Source organism: Pinus tabuliformis, chromosome 4_1 (assembly GCF_031772625.1).
Source record: "Pinus tabuliformis cultivar Carrire ecotype Pingquan chromosome 4_1, CPIR1, whole genome shotgun sequence".
Classification (NCBI taxonomy): Eukaryota; Viridiplantae; Streptophyta; class Pinopsida; order Pinales; family Pinaceae; genus Pinus; species Pinus tabuliformis.
The window spans coordinates 194,992,048-195,013,510 of NC_142303.1; the positions used below are offsets into that span (position 1 = coordinate 194,992,048).

The 21,463-nt window shown below is 40.8% G+C and overlaps 1 protein-coding gene across 1 annotated transcript in view; it reads right to left on the minus strand.

The window, feature by feature from the left end:
- The window catches only part of LOC149174890 (kinetochore protein), a 210,134-nt gene that overhangs the window by 20,951 nt on the left and 167,720 nt on the right, over positions 1-21,463 (minus strand). Inside the window, exon 12 of the mRNA XM_089421002.1 lies at positions 15,689-15,825. Coding sequence (XP_089277128.1) covers positions 15,689-15,825 — 137 coding nt within the window. The remainder of the gene's footprint in view (positions 1-15,688; positions 15,826-21,463) is intronic.

Sequence of the window (21,463 nt, forward strand, 5' to 3'; positions counted from 1 at the left end):
GCAAGAAGAACTTGGAGTCCATTTTGGCAATGGAAGTCAAAGGTTTCAAGGTGGCATTCATCGATAGAAAGGTACGTGTTTGAAAATTGAATTTTCAAAGATGCTTTTACTCATGGGTTCAGGATTGGCAATCTGTACCAAGTTGCAGGATGGTCCATTGGGGACCATGTCAGTTGACACATCTCATCTATAGCACTAGAGGTCTATTATGGGGCCCTACCCGATGTGAGTCAGATGGTAACAGGGATGCCTGAATTCTAGAAGAGCATGAAGGTACATTTTTGAGATGTACCGAAGGAAAATCTTACAAGGGGACCATTCCCCTCATGTAGCAGGTCCACAGGTTTGGAACAACCCAAGGGGTTTGAGATTCGTGATCAGGAATCTCATGTGTGCAGGTGGAAGAATGCCCTCTATGGCTTGAAGCAAAACACCCCAGGCTTAGTATGAGAGGATTGATAGCTGTCAGATGAAGTTGAGATTCACTAAGAGTGAAGCCGATCCAAACCATTGTTTGAAGGTTGTGGATAATAGACCTATCATACCAACACCTTCTGAGAACGACCTATCTCTGATAGGTGCAAACCCTCTCACTTGTAGAAGTAAGAGAGAGTTGGATTCCGGATGTGGAATGGTAAACTGCAAGCCCCTGACTACCTCGAGGATCTTAACTTTCAAAAGTTATATGTTGATGATGCCGGACCAGATTTGGGAAATGCCTCTGAGTTTCACAAACTCATTTGCATTGAAGTTCTTGGTAAATTTCTGTCCAAATATATGTTTTGCAGTTAGCATGGTAAGCTCATATTTGGTTGAGCCTCACTGGATCAATGCCAAAAATCTTCTGAGATATCTGCGGGGCACAATGTTTCATGGATTGAGATACAATGCCGAAAATATGAAACTGCATGATTATTCGAATGCTGACTGGGCTGGGAGTGTGGAGGATCACTACAGCACTTCTCAGTGTTGGTTCTCTTTGGATTCTACTTCGATATCATGGATGAGCAGGAAGCAAAATTCGGTTGCTATAAGCACCACCGAGACCGAATACATAGCTACGAGTATGATCTCGTGTGTAGTTGACTGGTTGCAGAAGCTCTTTAGTGAGCTATTTGTACACATAATGAATACCATTGTGATTCTCTGTGACAACCAGGGGGGGATTCGATTGTTGAGGAACCCTGTATTCGATGATTGCTCCAACAAAGAGACATCAAATACTACCTTATCTGGGATATGGTAAATCGATGAGCGAGGAGGCTCCATCGCATTGAGACTGATGTACAGGTCGCAAACGTTTTGTCAAAGCCCCAGGGAAAGGTCAAATATGTGACTTTCCCAAACAACTTGGAGTCATTGAGAGACCTTCGTATAAGGGTCCTGCATGTTGCATGCATTGAGCTCTCGGAGCTCTAGGAGCTCTTGGGGGATTGGGGTACTTACTGGAGCAACACACGACCATAAGGCAACTCACCCTCCCCTAATGGTGCGTTGTGTATAGGTTGAATAGCTCAGCATTCCCTGTGATACCCTGAGGCGACTTTGGGATAGGATGATTCGTTCTCTTATGAGCCAGGATGATTCGTCCTCCTGTGAGCCAAGAAGATTAGTTCTCCTATGGGACAAGATGATTAGATCTCCTGTCGAGGCATCCTACCCATGCAGTCTGGGACTCATGGGCAGTACCTCTCATTTGATCAATGAGCAGGGAAATGGGTTAGGGACCATAGTAATACTATCGATGGACGCATCGTTGTATCTACCGTACTCCCTATGCTAGGATGACCTCCAACTGGTCTGGGATTAGTATGAGTGGTTTGAGACACTCTCTTGTGATATTGATCTGGGATCAATAAAACTGACTTCGGGTTAGTAAGAGTGGTATGACACACTCTCTTCATATGACACTGACTTTGGGTCAGTAGAGAATGGTATGAGACATTCTCGATCAATTCTTCTTCTTCATGGTTCAGCAAAGAAAAACTGATCAGAGCTCAGTAGAGCAAAGAAAAACTGAGCGGAGCTCAGCAGAGCAGAGCAGAGCATTGCAGTGTCGGGCACTGATGGCAGAGATAGTACAGTCGGACATATGGATCGGGGGATGGAGTTCTCCCTAGTTGAGAGGGAGTGTTAAAATTGGCAACTAGGGCCAAACTCCATGTGGGTCATCTTACTAATGGCAACTGATATTTTTCATGGATCCCTCACATCGAGAGGTGTAGAATTGATCTAAAGATCATCTGACTCCGATTATTTGTGTTATGAGACAATTCATCAAGGTCGGTCAGCAACCAAATAAACCCCACATATGCTCAACGTTTTAGTATAAATAGAGGTGCCTTGAAAGTCATTTGGACACACACTTGGGATCTCTTCCTCTCTACTTGTCTTTGGGTTTTAGTAGGAGGAGAGATCCTAAGGGATAACGTTGCCCTAATCTAGAGGGAGTGCCCTAGGCTCTATGCTGCCCTAATGAAGAAGCCCTAGACGCAGGAGGAAAGGGAGATCTAGCACGGTGAAGGAAGCCCTAACACTGCCCTATGAAGAAGCAGTAATACGCAGCCATGGAGGGTCTAAGAAGAGACCCTATCCGCTGTCCTAAAAGACACCTATACGCAGCCCTAAGGAAAAAGAACTATGTGTTGTTCAAAAGAACCTTAGTCGCAATCTTGAAGAGGTTCTAGACTACCATAGCCGCAATCCTAAAGAGGGTGGTTTAAGCCACAGTCCAAGAGAGGAGATCCCTGCTGCTATACGCTGCCCAAACCAGCCCTATATGCTGCCCTAACCTGCTCCTACACGCTGCCCCAGCCTGCCCTAACTCGTTGTCTAAAAGAGTGCCTTAACAGCAGTCAACAGAGGCTACTTAGTCGCAGCAAGAAGGGAGTTGTTTAGAGGATCATCTATACGCAGCAAGGTAAGGCCTAAACACAGTCATACTACACTGTTTTGGAAAGGTTTAGGACAGCCCTTAGACGCAGTGACAAGGAGACTAAGCCACACTCTATACATAGCCAAATGCAGCCCAAAGATGATGACTGGATGCCTTAGCAGCAGCAAGAAGAGACAGCGAGGCAATGCCACTTCAGGACAGCATGGAGAGCTTAGATCAGAGGCCAAGTTGTTGTTGAAGAGTGAATTAGTATGAGGACTGTTTGAGGGTGCAAACAGGCCCTAAACAGGGTTGTCTCAAGGATCAAGGAGTTGTGTGTATGGCTGTTGAGACCAACTGAAAATCAAGATAGTTTGGACTGCAATCAATGGGTTTTGAAGTGAATTGTAGATGACAGCTATACTGTGATAGGCAGCAGGCCTTATCACCTCAGATCAAGAGACAACATGGATAGGAATGGGGCAGATCTGTGCACAGTATTGTGATACGTGGCAGCATGATGAAGGCATATGGTGCTGTATAGTACAGCCTTGGGACAGCAATGAAGCTGGATGGAGCAAGCAAACGGGACAGCTGTATGGCAAGCATGGAATGGCAATGTCACTACGGGACAGCATTATGGTATATGGGACAACAGTGGCAGCATGAGGTCCAGCAATTGAGTGCAGCATGGTGCAGCATGTGGATGAGATGCAGCACAATGATAGGTGAAGGAGTCACCTTGGAGAATCAGTTGAAGCAACATGTCTTCAACTGATCTCATGTAGAGATGATCTATTCTCTTATCTAGAAAATCTAAGTGTTGACTTCTGTTGAAAATGTACTATCTCTCTCTCTCTCTCTCTCTCTCTCTCTCTGCTGAACTATTGAAGAACATATAAGAAGAATTGATCAAGGGTTTCCCCACATTGGGGTTTGTCCCTGGCTAGCGCCACATCTTGTGTCCTCTTGTATTGGCTTGTCTTCTGTGATTTATATTTATGTTCTATCTACAGCTTACTTTAATGCTGATGTGATTGCTAATCTGGAAAAGATATTGAGCTAACTATGAAAATTGAAATAAATTGCTCTAGCATAGAACATACATAAAATTAACATTTCGTGACCCCATATGCGTCGAAAAAAATATATTGGCAAGCTAATGCATTGATCATCTATCCTCCATCACCCTTTTTCCTCATAAATCATTTAAAATGTTTTGTTGGGTTTTACTCTCTTGGTGATTCCTTGGATGTGTGCTTTTGGGGACTTTTCCCTTTAACTTCAAACCTGGAAATTACTCAAAAGAACCCTAGCAATCCTATCCACCTTAAAGCCCAATGGCTTAATCTTTTAACTAATGATATCTAAAGTAGAAGCCTTCAAGGGTTCTTGACCTCGTTTGACTAGGCCATTAGACCCAAAGATGTACTAAGGAGAACCTCCTTTGAGATGGACGAGAGTTGGCCATAGTGAGAAGAGGTTTGGTGAGCTGACACTTGGACCCCCCAGGAGTACATAGGATCCCTCACTTGAGTTGTTAGAATTTATCTCGAGGAGTGCAATATGTTGTCGTAACATATTTGGTGTTGTTGTCAGGGGCAAATTTCGTTTCTCAAAAGACGGCATAAGGTCAAGTTCAAGACTAAAGATCTTTCCATCCAAGCAACTCCACTGGAAGAACAAAGCCATTATCCTTCGAATATTTTGAAGACTTGGTGCTCGTGAAGTGAGATAAGCATCATTGTGAAGGCATTGGAGAATCCTCTGTAACCACAAACTTACAAATTTAGCAGGCTTCAGCTATCAAAGAAAATGAGGACACCAATCCTCTTCTAAGCACCAACTTACAAATTTAGCAAGGTTCAACCTGTCAAGGAGATGACAACACCAATCATCTTGTAAGCACCAACTTAAAAATATAGCAAGCTCCAACTTGTCAATCCTTAGTGAGCGCCAACTTCCAGCTTGTCAATCCTTAGTGAGCGCCAACTTCCAGCTTGTTTACTTGTTTACTTTTAGGAATCAATCCTTAGTTCAAGAAATTCTTTCTTCCTAGCAGCTACTTCTCACTCCACACAAGATTGTTGTTAGCACACTGAGCTTGACCTTCAAGACACCAAGACTTGGCCTTCAAACCATGCTCGAACAAGATCTTCAAACAGTAGAACTTGCCCCTCTAAAACAACAAATCTCAACCCTCAAACTTCAGCCTTCACAGAGAGGATACTCAACTTCCTTATGTAACAAAAATCATCCTTAAAGACAGGCTTGTAACTCTGCCTAGAACAAGTACGGACTCGCCCCCCATATATATCGCAAACCAGTCTCCAAGGCATGCTTGTAACTCAACCTAAATAGAGATAGACGCAGCCTCCTTTAGTTCACCTTCAACAAATACAGACTAGGCTTTCAAGAGGTTTCGATTTGGCCCTCAAAAATCTAGCATTTTGCCCATACACCAAACCTCAAAAATAGACCAAAACCTTTCCAAAATAAGCCAAAAACCCTTCAAAATTGTACCAAAACCCTTTCCCGAAATGTCTCTCCAAATTGGCTCCTTTTCACTTTTGGTTCATGAGGAATGAACTATCGAATGGTGTTGTCATTGACGCCAACGTTGGTCTTTGAATGCTCTTAATATTTGTCTATGGATTGGCATTGATTGGAAGCTCCATTGGTCAAGAACCTTTGGAAGGATGAGAAGCTCTCGTAGTGTGGTCATGATGTTGTTTACTTGATAAAGGATTTGGATGGGAAAATCAATGCTTTTGTTCTCAAGACCAACTTCATTTGATTCTCTTCGTCATACCAACTCCAACGGTAGGTGGCACACCACATAACTCCTCACAATTGAGGAAATATGGTTGTTCAAATTTGGATCACCGATGTTTGGTTAAGGTGCCCCAATATATGATTCAAGGCAGGTTGATGATTGGTTAAATATTGGCATGTAAAATCAAGAAATTTTAATTAATATTGTGTAGGTCTTGGGATGACAAATTTGCCCTCCAAATAAGGAATTCTCTAGCATCCATCAGCTTCAATATTTGATCGAAGGACGGCCTAAATTAATATTTCTATGACCATGGAGTATTTGTCAAAGTTGGCCTCAAGGGTAATTAAGAATTGGCTCCAAAAAATTTCGAATTTGAAAATTCAAATTTCAAATGTTGTTAAGGTCGACTTAGGGCTTTAGACCATGTTGCCCACCCCTCCCCCCCCCCTGCCCTTCCTAGAAGCCCCCTCCATCAATATATATACAGCTCAAATTTCTCTACTAAAGGCATCATTCTTATACAACAAAAAATCGATCTATCTTTCTGAATCAACAGGCCAAGGGCAGAACGGTTACTCTCGAGGAAGTTCGCTGAAGATTTAAGGATTTTGGGTGTTGAGAAATGTAACTAGTCTCGGTATTCATAATTGTTGTACTCATTTCAATATGTATACTATGTAACAAACAAGAAAAGAAGAAAGAAAAATTATTATGACTAAAGCAAGGGTTTCATGCTCATTATTGATGGTTTTCTAGGTCAAAGCATGTCCTTCATGCTTCTAGGGTTTGTAATGTTTTAGGATTTATTGTCACGAATCAATGGAGTCAACATCATGTTTACAAGACCCTTCCGGGTAATTTATAATTGTAAAAAGAATTATGTTTACAAGTCAGCCTTGGATCCTCAAGTAGGCTTAAAGGAGAGAATTTGACCCCTTAAGAAGGCTATAAAAGGAAGTAATTCGACCACATTTGGAGACGCACACTCACAAGTTCGATCTATCAAGAAAAGAGTTCAATATGTAGCTAGGAAGCCAAGAAAAGAAGAGCGAAAGTCTAAGAGTAGCTGGGAGGACGAAATTTGTTGTTTCTGGGCTATATCTCTCTCACACGTGTGGAAAAATATAGGGTTTCTGCAGCCAGAAAGAGGTTGAAGTTGCAGGTCTGAATTACTAGGGAGCAAAGTTGTTGTTGGGGAGCAGAGTTGCAAGAACAAGTTGTTGTATAGAGCAAAATCCTTCTCTTGACCTACTTGACCTTGGGAAGAGCTACCTTGCTCCAGGAACGTCTCAAAAAGGAAGATAGATTAGGGTTTCTACAGCAGTTGTTGGGATGAAGTAGCTAGGACGAAGTTGCAAGTCGAGTAGCAGTAGCAATCAGGTCAAAGTTGAAAGAAAGAAGCAGTGTGATACAAAATCAAGGAAGAACTTGAGGAAAAGACGACTTGGTACTGGGAGAAGGACTTGGTCTAGGGATTGGGTCTCTGTATCTCATTAGAAGCAGATTCTAAGAAGAGAAGAGTTTTCAGGTTTTCCCCTCAAAGGGGTTTTGCCCTGACTGAGAGCCTATATCTGTGTCCTCTTTTGTTGTTGTAGTTTCCTTTTATTGTTTGATGAACATATCTAACTAAAGAACATAAAGAAGATAACTAAGATTCACAAGCAAGTATCATGGTTAAGAAAATAACATATAATAAGCTACCACTTTACATTCTCTAACATGGTATCAAAGTTGAGTTGAACAAGGAAGGCAGTCAAAAGGACACTAGAACAAATTATTGATCAAGGGATAGGAAGCTCTCAAGGCCTAAAAGAAGAAGATTGTCTCTTGAAGGAATCTGGTTAAAGGCTTGTTGATAGAAGACCCTTCTAAATTAGGGTTTCTTCATTGAAGAAGATCAAAACTACTCCATCTCACAAGAAGGGTATTGATCTCGCAAAAAGGAAGTCTATTTGCAAGGCATCATCAAGAACTCTCCAAAGGTCTTGAAGATATCAAGAAGGTTGGAGATATTATTCAAGTATCACGTTATCTCATAATGGTTGAATCTTCAAGTCATGTAAGTTCTTTCTACAAGGAGAGCAACAAGCTCTGTTGTAGATCTGATCCAAAGATATTATGATAATAGACTAAACCCAAGAAATAACACAATAGAAATAGATAGAAATGATTCTTTATAGATCAAACCCTTACGGTAGGGCAACACCATACATTCACTCCTTAAGGAAGGAGAACACTCCACAAGCCATATGCCTGTTCATACAATAATACTTCTCTTCATATTTATGTGGAGTCTCTAGCCCTTATATAGGCTTCATATATACAATACCATGCATCATTACCATGGTTTCCTCATACCATCAACTAATACCATGGACCCATTACATTATTATTAACTACTTGTGGTCCCTTACATGACATGGGTTAACCACCTTATTTATTACTATGGCCCATCCCATTATTACATTATTACCTTGGGTACCTCCCTTGGTACCCCATATTACCCCCCCTAGGTACATAACATTCCACCCCCCTAAGCATGTTTCGTCCCCGAAACATGGGAAGAACATAAATAATAAGATCTACTCAAAAGAGTAGTCCACTGATACCATGCACGTGCATCTAGCCATCCAAGAGAAAGGTGAACCCTCGATCTCGCTGGTGCCTCGCTCGCTTGAGATGGAAGTTGACTGCGGTAGCTCTTCTGTGTGGATGTGTAGTAGGTGGATCTTTGTTCCTCTCGATCTGTCCTGCGGGGTTTGTTGTCCATGTGGCTAATTGGTTGCCATCTTGATTGTTGTCTTGCTGGGTGATGTGGGTGATGATATGTTGAAGTTTTAACCCACGATGGCTTTTTCTTTACTTCACCTTGCTGTGGTGCCTGTTGTGGTGTCTTCTTTTTCAATATGACTTCAACCACTGAACCGTCCTCAGATGTATCAGCACCTGTAACCTTTTCTGCTTCAGCCTCTGTTTGTGTTTGATTGTCGACCATCAACTGCTCATCATCTGATATGTCAGTCCCTGTAACATCTTGTGCGTCAACCTCCATGGACTCTACCTGTTTATGGATGGAAATATCCTGTAATGCAATTTTCTTCTTTTTATACCATGGCTTCAGGAATTTCTTCTGCACATTAATATTGATAGTACCCACAGATTCCATCCAAGGATATCCCAAAACAACATCGATATTATCCATCTCTGAAGCATAAAAATCACCATGAAACCCATACTTATCCATAGAAAGCTTCAAATCCTTATAGATTTGAACATCCTTATCATCAACCTGTGTATTTTCAATTTGTTTTGCTGGGACTTGCAATTTCTTTGTCAAGTTGATATTTATGAGATTTTGCTTACAACTCGGATTTATATACACAATGATTTTCTCCTTCTGAATCAATCCATGAACCTGCAATAAGGAGACACCCGTAGCAATTAAACCCTTATGTGTCTCATTCTCTTTTTTTCTAGCCCGAGACCATTTGTCCAAAAAGACTTTTTCAAATTCTGCATCTGAAAGTTTGATCAACTGCTGGTGGTCAAGTGATGAATGCCATTTTAGAGCCTCGTCTCTCAAATTAAACCGTACTACAGTTTTCCAACATATCCCATATTCGGACTTTATTCTTTGTATGAATTCTCCAATAGTAGGACCATTATCTTTCCCTGTAAAATATAGCTTCTCCATGAAGAGGGTTTGAGAAAAATTCACTTACTTGGCGAAAATTTGAAATTGTCACAGTTTCGTCAATATTGCTCAGAATCTCTATTATAACCTGTTTTTGGAAATGGAACAACCATTCTGCATCTGCCCATGTGATAGAAATCCTGATTCAGACACTAGAATTTTAGATCTGCGCTGCTACTCTCCCGCCGTCACCCCAAAATTTCTGAAAAAAGAGCTGATTTTAAATCAGCGATATCTCCCTCATCCGGACTCTGATTCAACTGATTTTTTTTTTAAATTAGTTGTTTTTTCACAAAGATTCCAGATCTACAATTAGATCTGGCAGATCTTGCACCAAGACTTCTAGATCTGCGCCGCAAAACTCGCTGCCCTGAAAATTGTCGGCAACCCCACTGATTTTTTAAATCAGCGATATCTCCTTCATCCAAACTCCGATTCAACTGATTTTTTTTTGAATTTGGGTATTTTTTCATAAGGAATACAGATATGCAATTAGATTCTACAGATCTGGCACCAAAACGTACAGATCTGATCTGCAAATTCGCCACCCCAAAAATCCTGCAAAAAAATAAAAAAAATTCTCCACGATTTGCCCAAGAAAGTGCTCTGATACCACTTGTTATAGATCTGATACCAAAACATAAATATACCCAAGAATAACAAGATCAAAATATAGATAAATGCTTCTTTATCTAACAAGCTCACAGAGTCAGTAAACTATCTAGCATGCAAGAAGAGTATTGACTTGATACTTGATACCAGCGAAGGAAAGGACACAAGAACTAGCGAAGTACAAGAAAGGGGAAGTAAGGACACAAAGGATCATAGTGGAATCAATCAACGATTCTCTTGTTCCATTTGTGGCAAACCTGAAGACTTCCAAGGCCATGTACAACAAGCTAGTGAATTTGTCCTCTGTAAGTACAACAGGTCAAAATATGTCTTTGCAGAACAAGCTATATAGAATGAGGAAATCGAAGGATGAGGACATGGCATCCTTCCTCATGAAAGTCTCTCAATTAAGGGACCATTTAGAAGGACCTGGGGAGCATTTCACTGATTCATAATAACTATATGTGTGATGAATGCATTGCCACCAAAATGAACCAACTTTGCAACAAGTATATACTCCAAGAAAGATTCAACTCCATTTCATGAGTTGTGGGCACTATTACCCACCACTTGTGGGTAGTGTATATAGGAGAAAAATTTTCTCCTAGATGGTCCTCAGCTGACAGCGAGCAGCCTCTTACAGCCACCAGATAGCTTGATGAGCCATTTTCTCTGCCACCCAAACCTGCCATGTGGTCCCTCACCCACTTGTTATGATTGTATGTTGGAAGGTGGGCCTCCCAAACCCACAAGTATGGCTTTTCATTTGTATAGTTGAGTAAATTTTCGTACTTCTCATGGGTACTTTTGGGCATGGATTGGTGGGGGGATTCAGCGGAAAGAATGGGTTAGGTTTGTACTCTTTTATCCGCTATCTGATTTCATAATTAGTGTTGTATCCTAGTCTTGTGGAATCTCCTTTACTGGGCATTAGCTTTAGGGTTGGCACTACATGGGAAATCTTGATTCTGGTTGCATGGTCCCGCTTCCTGACACCACATATATCACCCCCTTCCACTCATTTTAGCCTCCCCCTGTTGAAATATGTAACTAGGTTCGATCTTCATAATGACATGTGTAATCATGATTTTATGTATTTAATGTAATGAGAAAAAATAATTATTATTATTGATCTTAAGACATGGGTTTCATGCTCAAGTGAAATTTATTTTCAGGTCAAATTTCCATTGTGAGCTCTTAGGTTTGGCATAAAGTCAAGTGAGTCATTGTTATGTATGAGAGACCCTTCTTGGCCATGTTACATATTGTAAAAAGAATTTATTTGAGTCAAATTAGAGTCAAAAGATCCTCCAAGACCAAGTCAAATGTGCAAAGCATCAAGTCGGCCTCATGGAGCAACAAGTCGGCCTAAGGACACTTTAAGTCGGCCTAAAAGGGCATGTCAAGGAGACTATATAGTATATATAGAGCCCTCGACCTCATTTGAAGACGACTCACTCAAGCACAAGAAGTTCGACATTTGGGCAAGAAAAGAACCTATCATCAAGCGAAGAATAGGAGATCAAGATTGAAGGAAGAGAGAAGTAATCTCAAGCACTGTCTTTAGGCTGATTTTGTTCACACGTGCGAGGAGATTAGGGCTCAACCTACCGCAACAAATCAGAGGCAAAATCAACTCAAGGAGGCTGAAATAAGTAAAAGTGAAGGAGTATCTTGCAGGCCGAAGTTACAAGAAGACTAGTGCAAGCCAAGCGCAGGAGGAAAAGGGTTGACATTACCCTATTTCGGTCACACGTGAAAAAATTGCAGTCATCTACAGGAGGCTGAGAATTGCAAAAAGAGTGGTTGAGAATCTCAGACTTGGGTTGCAAGGCCGAGGGTTAAGAAAGGAGGAGGAATTGCAACATTAGAAAAAGTAGTTGTTTTTGAATTCGTCAAATCGAAGATTCTATAAGAAGAAGAATTATGTGGGTTTTCCTCTCAAGTTTGGAGAGGTTGTGGCCCTGCCTGATCGCCTATATCGTGTATCCATTGTCCCATTGTTCCTTATGATTTGCTAGTTGTTTGATGAAGAAAAACACATAATAATAAGAAAAAGAAAGAGAACCTGATTAAGAAAAGTAAAAAAGTCTTCACAAGCAGTTATCAATAACAAGAGAAATTACCTAATCTCATTGTCCTAGATTTCTCAACATGGTATCAAAGCTAAGGTAACAAGTCAAGGAAGGGCAGCTCAATAAAGGACACTCAAGCATTCAAGGACAAAAGTTCTAGAAGAATATCAAGGGCTTCAAAGCATCAAGAAGATCCTCTCATCTCCAAGGCATTTCAAAGACAAGGATTTCATCATCATCTTGAAGGAAGTGTCAAAACCCTAGATCGATCAAAAAAGCCCACACTAGAAGCATTCTTGGGAACCTTGCTCAAATCATCATCTCAAGGAAGAAGATCTCAAAAGACCCTTATCTCTACTCAAATAGAAGATCAAAACATCTTAAAGTCTACTCATCCAAAGGAAGCAAGAAAGGAGTCGTTAACATCATCAAGAAGAAAAGGTGATCTCCCCCTCTCTAAGACAAGTATCACTATTTGAAGGAAGACATCTTCTTCAAGAATAAATCTTTTGTTACCATATCATCATCAAACTCAAGAAGGCAGCAGATTGAAGATATTATCATCCAGGAGTATCTTCACAAGTACCTTTATGTCCACACCTGAATCTATCAAAATGTCTTTTTGCAAGGAGAGCAATAAGCTAGTTGGGTCATCAAACTTTCTTGCATGAAAGAAGAGGACTGATTTAATCCTCATATAAAATGAAGTCGTGGAACATGTTAAGGGCTCAAAGGATTCTCATAGAATCCATCAAGGTTCTCCTCATTCCCTATGTATCAAAACTAGAAACATCAAAATAAATATATGACAAACTTGTAGAATTGTTTTTCATAAGCACTGCAGAAGAAGTGATCATGTTAAGGCAAGAACTCTAGAAGATAAAAATATCAAAAGAAGAAGGAAAAGGCCTCATACTTTATGAAGATATCAGAAATAAGAAACCAACTCCAAGAGTTGGGAGAAATAATGTCTACCAAGGAAATGACTACCATAGTGCTCAATGCAATACCAGAGGAATGGGGCAACTTCACATCAAGCATCTATGGGAAGAAAGAAGCTACTCCATTCAATGAACTGTGGTCATTGTGCAAAATCGAAAAAACCAGGCTAAAGGCAAAAATCGATGGAGGAAGCTCAAGCATTTGCTGCCATGGCTAGAAGAAAAGGGAAGTTTGAGAAGCTTGGTCCTCGGAAAAAGAATAACATGTCTAAGGTTCAATGCTATGGCTGTCATGAATATGGACACTACAAGAGAGATTGTCCAAAACTCAAGAAGGACAACAACAAAAGAGGAAGGGAATAAGCCTCTGGGACATACTTCTCTGGGAAAACTCAAGCTCATAAGTAAACCTGTCAACTTCCTCTTCTTTCCCTACTAATGGATCATGATATATCTCAGCAAGCATGTGTAGGTTATTTCTATCTGAAAGGAGGTGTAGGTAGTTAGATTTCATCTCTACCAATGCCTTTTTGAGAGACTAAAAATTGGCAAGTGAAGGTTCTCCTCCCAAACTGTCATGTGTCACTGCACTTGTCCAACAATAATCTGCCACCAATCCCTGTCTATCATCAAAATGCCTCGTGGTTGCCATAATCTTGTCTACGCTCATCTTCAATTCGTTTTCCAAGTAGGCTTATGAGCAACATCTACTTCACAAACGAAGTCAGCTGATGGGTCTAGGTTTGCCCCGCTGACTACCTATGTGTTATCGTCTTTGCACACCTCTTGGGAATCATCATCAACTGTCGTAGCCTCATGATCTTCTTTGTACTCATCATCTAGTTCAACAATCTTGCTAAGTCACAACAGCCATTTTGTAGGAATTTTTGAATCTCCTTCATCCCAAACTCTCGTTCCAACCTGTTGGGGTGAATCTGTGATAGCTTCATTTTCAACAAGTGTGATTTTCCCTAATTCATCCTATTAGGTTTGATCATGGTCTTCACCTTCAACTATAGGAGTTGTCTCTTCTGTATGAGCTAATACATTTCTCCTATCTTCATTTGAACTTATTATTCTCCTTTGGCCTCCCTTCAATCCTTGCTTCCTGGTCCTTGACTACATTTTCATCTTTGGATCTGTTATTCCTTTTTTTATTTACCACCTTTGATGACAGCCATGCTTCCATGTGTTCTATCGTCTTTGCAAAGGTTTTGTCGTAATTTTCAAATTTTTGGGCAAAAAATTCTTCTTGACTTGGAACCATTTTTCCTTTCCTATAATCTGCATGTTTATAGGAGGTTTCACCGTAGCTAATACAGAGAAGACTGACCCACATTTTGAGGAGTCTGAGAAAATTTCAGGGCTGGCTGTGTGTGAACTTCAAGGCAGTTTGGCACATTTTCCAAGGGATTTGTGGCACAGAATTTGATGTGAAAAAGTCTGATAGTGGCACGCTGTTAGAGAGGCAGAGATTGCTGTCAGTGGCATGATTTTCTGGGTAGTGTGAGTTTGACAGTGACATGAAAATCAAGACAGTCAAAGACTTCGCAGATTTTCTAGGGAGCTGAGCAGAGTTTTCTAGTGGTAGTCTGAGCTTGAAATCCAAGGCAGAGGTGGTCTGAACAGAGGCACAAAAGACAAGTACACAGGTCTCACAAAGGCACGAGTTGCAAGGACTGTGGCACAATATTCAAGGGATAGACAAGTACCCTTGATGAGTTTTTAATGCTGTAATAAATTCTCTGTTGAAAAGCAATAAAAATCCTCTTCTAGACTAGTTTTCCACTTGTGGGTTTTTCTAGGGTCAGTGATTGACCAAATATCGGTGTCAAAATTTATGTGTGTGCTTGTGTTGTTTATTTTATCAGCTGAAAAGTTAAAGACAAATGTAGTTGTAGCCTAGCAGTGTTTTGGTGTCAATTTTATATTCATGTTTAACTCAGCTAATGTCAAATGAAACATGGGGTTGGGTGTTATACAATTATGAGGAAAATCAACTGACACCAGAGGGGCTACAGGGACCTAAAATTTTCTACAATTGAGGGAAAGAACAAAGAGCATCTTTCATTTGATTGCTTGAAAATGTTTCCAGTGACAAAGGAATCAAACTAAGTAGCAGTCAAATGCATTTATTGATATTCAACACTGACATGAAACACTATATATTTTCACATAACCTCATTGTTTCCATGTTACAATTTAGAAAACATCCAATGTTTAGCTCTTAGGCCTAATTTGTTTCTGTAGGTAAAAATATAATACTACGCAACATCATATTACATACTAGTGATGTGATGCAACAAAAATATAGTGGCTCTCATGATTTCATACTTTTTATTCTCTCATTTCATCTGATTGTAAATGAAAATATATTTGTGATGTTCTAAGATTTATTTGGCAAGTAAGCAAATGAATTGTTTCACTTCCGAGTGGGGCATCCATACCAAACTATAGAGTGACAAGAAGATATGCATCATAGCATGATGACAATGATCAAATATCAAGGTTACAGACATGTCTTTCTGTGGAATATAGGTCGGTGGACAGGAAGGTGTAAATGTGAATCATTATAAAGTACTGAAAATGTGAGATTGAGGTCGTCAATATAATTTTTCCTAGAATAACAAAAAAATATTTGCATAAAAGGATAGGAAACATCAAATTAGGCATCACTGAACCAACAAAAGAACAAATAGATTAAAGGCATACCAAGGAGGGTGAATCCGAACTAAGTTTCCAACCTCTATCTCAAGATTGCCACTTGTCCGTGGACTGAAAATGGTTGTTAAAAGATTACTTGCTTTATTCTCCATGGTTGAGGAAGGTTTCGAAATGCTTTGACTGCTCTGTAAGAAATGGATAAGCTTATTAGTTATACTGATAATTGGCTCCAAGGCATGCATAAACATCCATATTAATGTGAAAAAGGTTATTTCATATATTTTGAAATTTATGAGTTAGACTTGGAAACAACAATGCAACATGGTCACCAGTGGTCCATTCATGCTAGCTTATAGTCAAAAGCCCTGTGAATTAAACTGACACTCAATCTCTAGTACTCATTTACTTTATGTTTACCACTTATGTGTGCATTATATGTATCTTTAAGGAGACGATTCCACTGATGAAAGCCCATGTGGCACAAGCCAGTTATTACCTACGAGATTTTTATAAATAGGCCTTTTATTCCAACAGTTGTCCTTGCTAGTCCAAATGGCCTGTGTGAACATAGACCTGAAATGTTTCAAATCCAAATGGCCTGTGTAAAATAAAACTGAAGGTATTGGTCCATGTAGAAAACCCGATTCAGAGAAAAAAAGATACTGACTCCAAAGTAAAGATGGACAGACTCAAAAGACTGATACCAAAAGACTGGCATGGTGTAATGTCCTCAACGAATTAATCACCAAGGGGACTTAGTAGCCTATTTGTCCCTGTAAGCTATAGTCCATTAAAAAGGGGATAAAAAACCAAAACTTACAATGTTGGGCAAGTTTTTGGTAAGTTGGGCGAAAAAACCTAAAGTTGGGGCTTTGAGTGTGACACGCTCAACCACTTAAGGAGGTGACTCACCTCATAGAAGTCTATAAATTAAGGAGGCTTGGATTCAATTAGGGGCATCAAGTGTGGATCATTTCATCTATTTTTGAGCATTAGCTCCGACGGTTTTAAGACCCCTTTCTCTTGTCAATTTCGGTGGTGACAGGTTCCACCCTAGTTGACACATCATCCATCTAAGCTCTCTGTTTTGGGCAAGGAATAATTTTGAGGCAGGATCTGAAGTTTGATTGGTGTCTCTGTTTGTTGGGTTAATCTTTTAATCAAGAATCAGGTCGGGCCAGCTGTAGTGCCAAGTTATTCCTGTTATTATTTTGGCCTAGGGTTTTTCTGGCTAGGGCCACAACATAATAGAACAGTGAAATTGGGACTGATTGATAGCAAAGCAAAGAAACTGGTGAGAAGCCCAGTAACAGCGAAGTTCTGGAATAAACAAATCTTTGGGCAACAAACATCTCTGTGACCAATCGCAATTAGAGAAATCATCTATACATCTGCTCATTGGATTTTTTTTGCATCAATCGGAGTATCTAAACCACTTCTGAGTCAGTTTCATCTTAAGAGAGTGTGTCACATCACTCTTACTGACCCGAAGTTAGTTTTATTGATCCCAGATCAATATCACAATAGAGTGTCTCAAACCACTCATACTGATCTCAGATCAATGGAGGTCATCCTAGCATAGGGAGTACAGTAGATACAGCAATGCGTCCATCAATAGTATACTATGGTCCCTATCCTCATTTCCCTGCTCATTGATCAGATGAGAGGTACTTCCCATGAGTCCCAGACTGAATGGGTAGGATGCCTCGACATAAGAACTAATCATCATGTCCACAGGAGAACAAATCATCCTGTCAGTGGATGCCACTGAGAACTAATCATCCTAGCCCACAAGAGAACTAATCATCCTGTTCCACAGTCGCCACGGAGAACAAATCATCCTGGCCCACAGGAGAACTAATCATCATGTTCCATAGTCGTGACGGAGAACAAATCATCCTGGCCCACAAGAGAACTAATCATCTTGTTCCACAGTTGCCATGGGAGAACTAATCATCCTGGCCCACAGGAGAACTAATCATCCTGTTCCACAGTTGCCACGAGAGAACTAATCATCCCAACCCATAGAAGAACTAATCATCCTGTTCATAGCGCACCACCAGGGGAGGGTGAGTCGCCCTGTGGTTGTATGTTGCTCCAGTAAGTACCCCAAGACCCCCAGAGCTCCCAGAGCTCAATGCATGGAACATGCAAGACCCTTATAAGAAGGTCTCTCAATGACTCCAAGTCATTCGGGAAAGTCACAGATTTGACCTTTCCCCAGGGCTTTGACAAAATGTCTGCGACCTGTACATCAGTCTCAATGCGATGGAGCCTCCTCGCTCATCGACTTACCATATCGCAGATAAGGCAGTATCTGATGTCTATCTGCTGGAGCAATCATCGAATACGGGATTCCTAAATAATTGAATCCCCCCTCTGGATGTCACAGAGAATCACAATGGTATTCATCATGTGTACAAACAGCTCACTTAATAGCTTCTGCAATCATGCAACTTCACACGAGATCATACTCGTAGCTATGTATTCGGTCTCGACGGTGCTTATAGCAACCGACTTTTGCTTCCTGCTCATCCATGATATTGAAGAAGAATCCAAAGAGAACCAGCACTAAGCAGTGCTCTAGTGATCCTCCACATTGCTTGCCCAGTCAGCATTCAAATAATCATGCAGTTTCATATTTCCGGCAGTGTATCTCAATCCATGAGGGATTGTGCCCCGAAGATATCTCAGAAGATTCTTGGCACCAATCCAGTGAGGCTCAACCAAATATGAGCTCACCATGCTAATTGCAAAACATATGTCTGGACGGAAGTTCACCAAGAACATCAACGCGAATGAGTTTATGAAACTCAGAGACATTTCCCAAATCTAATCCGACATCACTACCATATAACTTCTTAAAGTTAAGATCCTCGAGGTAGTCACAGGCTTGCAGTTTATCATCCACATCCAAAATCCAACTCCCTCTTACTTCTGCAAATGAGAGGGTCTACACCTGTCAGAAATAGGTCATCCTCATAAGGTGCCAGCGTGAGAGGTCTATCATCCAAAACCTTCAAACAATGGTTTGGATCGGCTTCACTCTTAATGAATCTCAGCTTCATCTGACAGCTATAAATCCTCTCATACTACGCCTGGGGAGTTTTGCCTCAAGCCATAGAGGGCTTCCTTCCACCTGTATACATGAGATTCCCGATCATGAATCTCAAACCCCTCGGGATGTTCCAAACATGTGGACCTGCTGCATGAGGGGAATGGTCCCCTTATAAGATTTTTCTTCGGTACTTCTCAGACATGTACCTTCATGCTCTTCTTGAATTCAAGCATCCCTATCACCATCTGACTCACATCAGGTAGGGCCCCATAAGTAGACCTCTGGTGTTATAGATGTGATATGTCAATTGACATGATCCCCAATGGACCATCCTGCGACTTGATACAAATTGCCAACCTTGAACCCATGAGAAAAAGCATCTTTGAAAATTCTATTTTTTAACACGTACCTTTCCATTGATGAATGCCACCCTAAAACCTTTGACTTCCATTTCCAAGATGGACACCAGGTTCTTCTTGCGATTAGGTACATAAAATAGATTCTTGTAAATGAATAGAGTTACCCTCATTCAATTGAGGGATAGCATTCCCTACACCCTTTCTGGTATAGGTGGCATCAGCTCCAAGTATAATCCCACGATTGTTTCCATCTCTACCAAATTAGAGAGTGCACCCTTCTATTCGATGAAGTGCCTTGAAGCACTACAATCAATAAGCCAGATTCCCAAAGAATCTCAAGGAGAGAGACAATACAAGATAACACTTCTTTATCTTATCAGAAACAACATTTGATTCTTCATACCTAGGGTTCCTTGCTTTTTCTTTTGAAGAGTCGGCCATTTCCTTGATGACTTGCATTACTTGTCATTCCTTTGATCATTGAAGATGTCCCTGGAATGATTGTTATCTTCATCAAGAGATGTGTCTCTACCATTCAGACACTCCTTCGCATGCTAGCCGAACTTATTGCAACCAAGGCATCTGCCTTTCCTTCCACCCCTAGATCTGAACTTCTCAATGAAGTGATCTTTAGGTAGGCCATCAGAAACTTCCTCTGCGCCATTCTGATAATATTCTCTGCTTCGACTTCAACCTCAGTGAATTTGAAGAGGGATGGGAAATCCACTAATCCTTTTGTCCTTTCCCAACTGTCTTCAGTGATTGCTCTTTCGCTCTTGCTTGGGCATTGTCTTCACCTCAGCTCTGATACCATGTTAATTTTAGGTATGTTCTATGCTTAGAGCAATTTATTTCAATTTTCACAGTTAGCTCCATATCTTTTCCAGATTAGCAATCACATCAGCATTAAAGTAAACTGCAGATAGAACATAAACATAAATCGCAGAAGACAAGCCAAGACAAGAGGACACAAGATGTGGCGCTAGCCAAGGACAAACCCCAATGTGGGGAAACCCTTGATCAATTATTCTTATATGTTCTCCAATAGTTCAGCAAAGAGAGAGAGAGTACATTTACAACAGAAGTCAACACTTTGACTTATCTAGATAAGAGCATAGATCATCTCTAAGAAGATGATACATGAGATCAGTTGAAGACATGCTGCTTCAGCTAATTCTCCAAGGTGACTCCTTCACCTATCGTTGTGTTGCATTTCGTCATCATGCTACACCTCATCGCGCTGCACCATGTTTCACCCATCATCACTATGTTGCATCTCATCACGCTTCATTAATCATGATTGTACCCATCACTGTACTGCATTATGTACCATTGTTGCACCACGTTGCCATCCTGACCTATGTGTTGGCTGGACCTTGCTTGCTTGTTGTCCCTAGCATGCTTGTTGTCCTTAGCATGCTTGTTGTTGCATGCTAGTTGTAACATTGCATGCTTGGTGTATTTGTTGCTAAGTACCATACAACTGTCCCAATGTTAGTTAGTTGTCCCTTGACGCTGCTCTCCTTCGGAGACAGATTCTCCGACTATTTCAGCAATTCCCGGCAATTCTGGCAATTCCGGTTGTTCCCGACAGTTCTAGCAGTTCCGTTGTTCCCTGCAGTTCTGGCAGTTCCAGTTGTCCCGGCAATTCCAGCAGTCCTGGCAGTTCCGGCATTTCCGGCTTATCCGGCTTTTCCAGCAATTCTGGCTTTTCCGGCAGTTCCGGCATTCTTCCCTTTGGATCAAGGCAACGTTATTCCTTAGGATCTCTCCTCCTACTAAAACCCAAAGACAAGTAAAGAGAGGAAGAGATCCCAAGTGTGTTGAAATGACTTGAAGGCCACCTCTATTTATACTAAAACGTTGAGCACATGTGGGGTTTATTTGGTTGCTGGCCGACCTTGATGAATTGTCTTATAACGCAAATAAATTCATAACTCCATGAATACTTATCGGAATTGGATGATCTTTAGATCAATCCTACACCTCTCAGTGAGAGGGATCCAGGAAAAATATCAGCTTCCATTAATAAGATGACCCACATGGAGTTTAGCCCTAGTTGCCAATTTTAACAGAATAACTAAATTTGGTAGTGGGGTCCTGCGACACACTATTAAAGGATAGGATTGATGCTCGACTTCTGAAGAATAAGAATTGGGGATATCTATTGTTGGGTATCTAAAGGGACCTGCTTGTGAATCTGGGTGGAGACATCCAACAATCCAGAACGGCGTGGGGTTTAACAATTAGATAGGCGTCAAACATTAGCTTAAATTTGCTTTATGTAAATATTTTGGTACTACGCACTATTGTGTCAACAGTTTTTTTTCACGTATTAGATGGAGTTAAAGTACTATGCCATATTGTTGTGATGTTGGTTTTAATATTTTGAGCAAAAAACAAAAA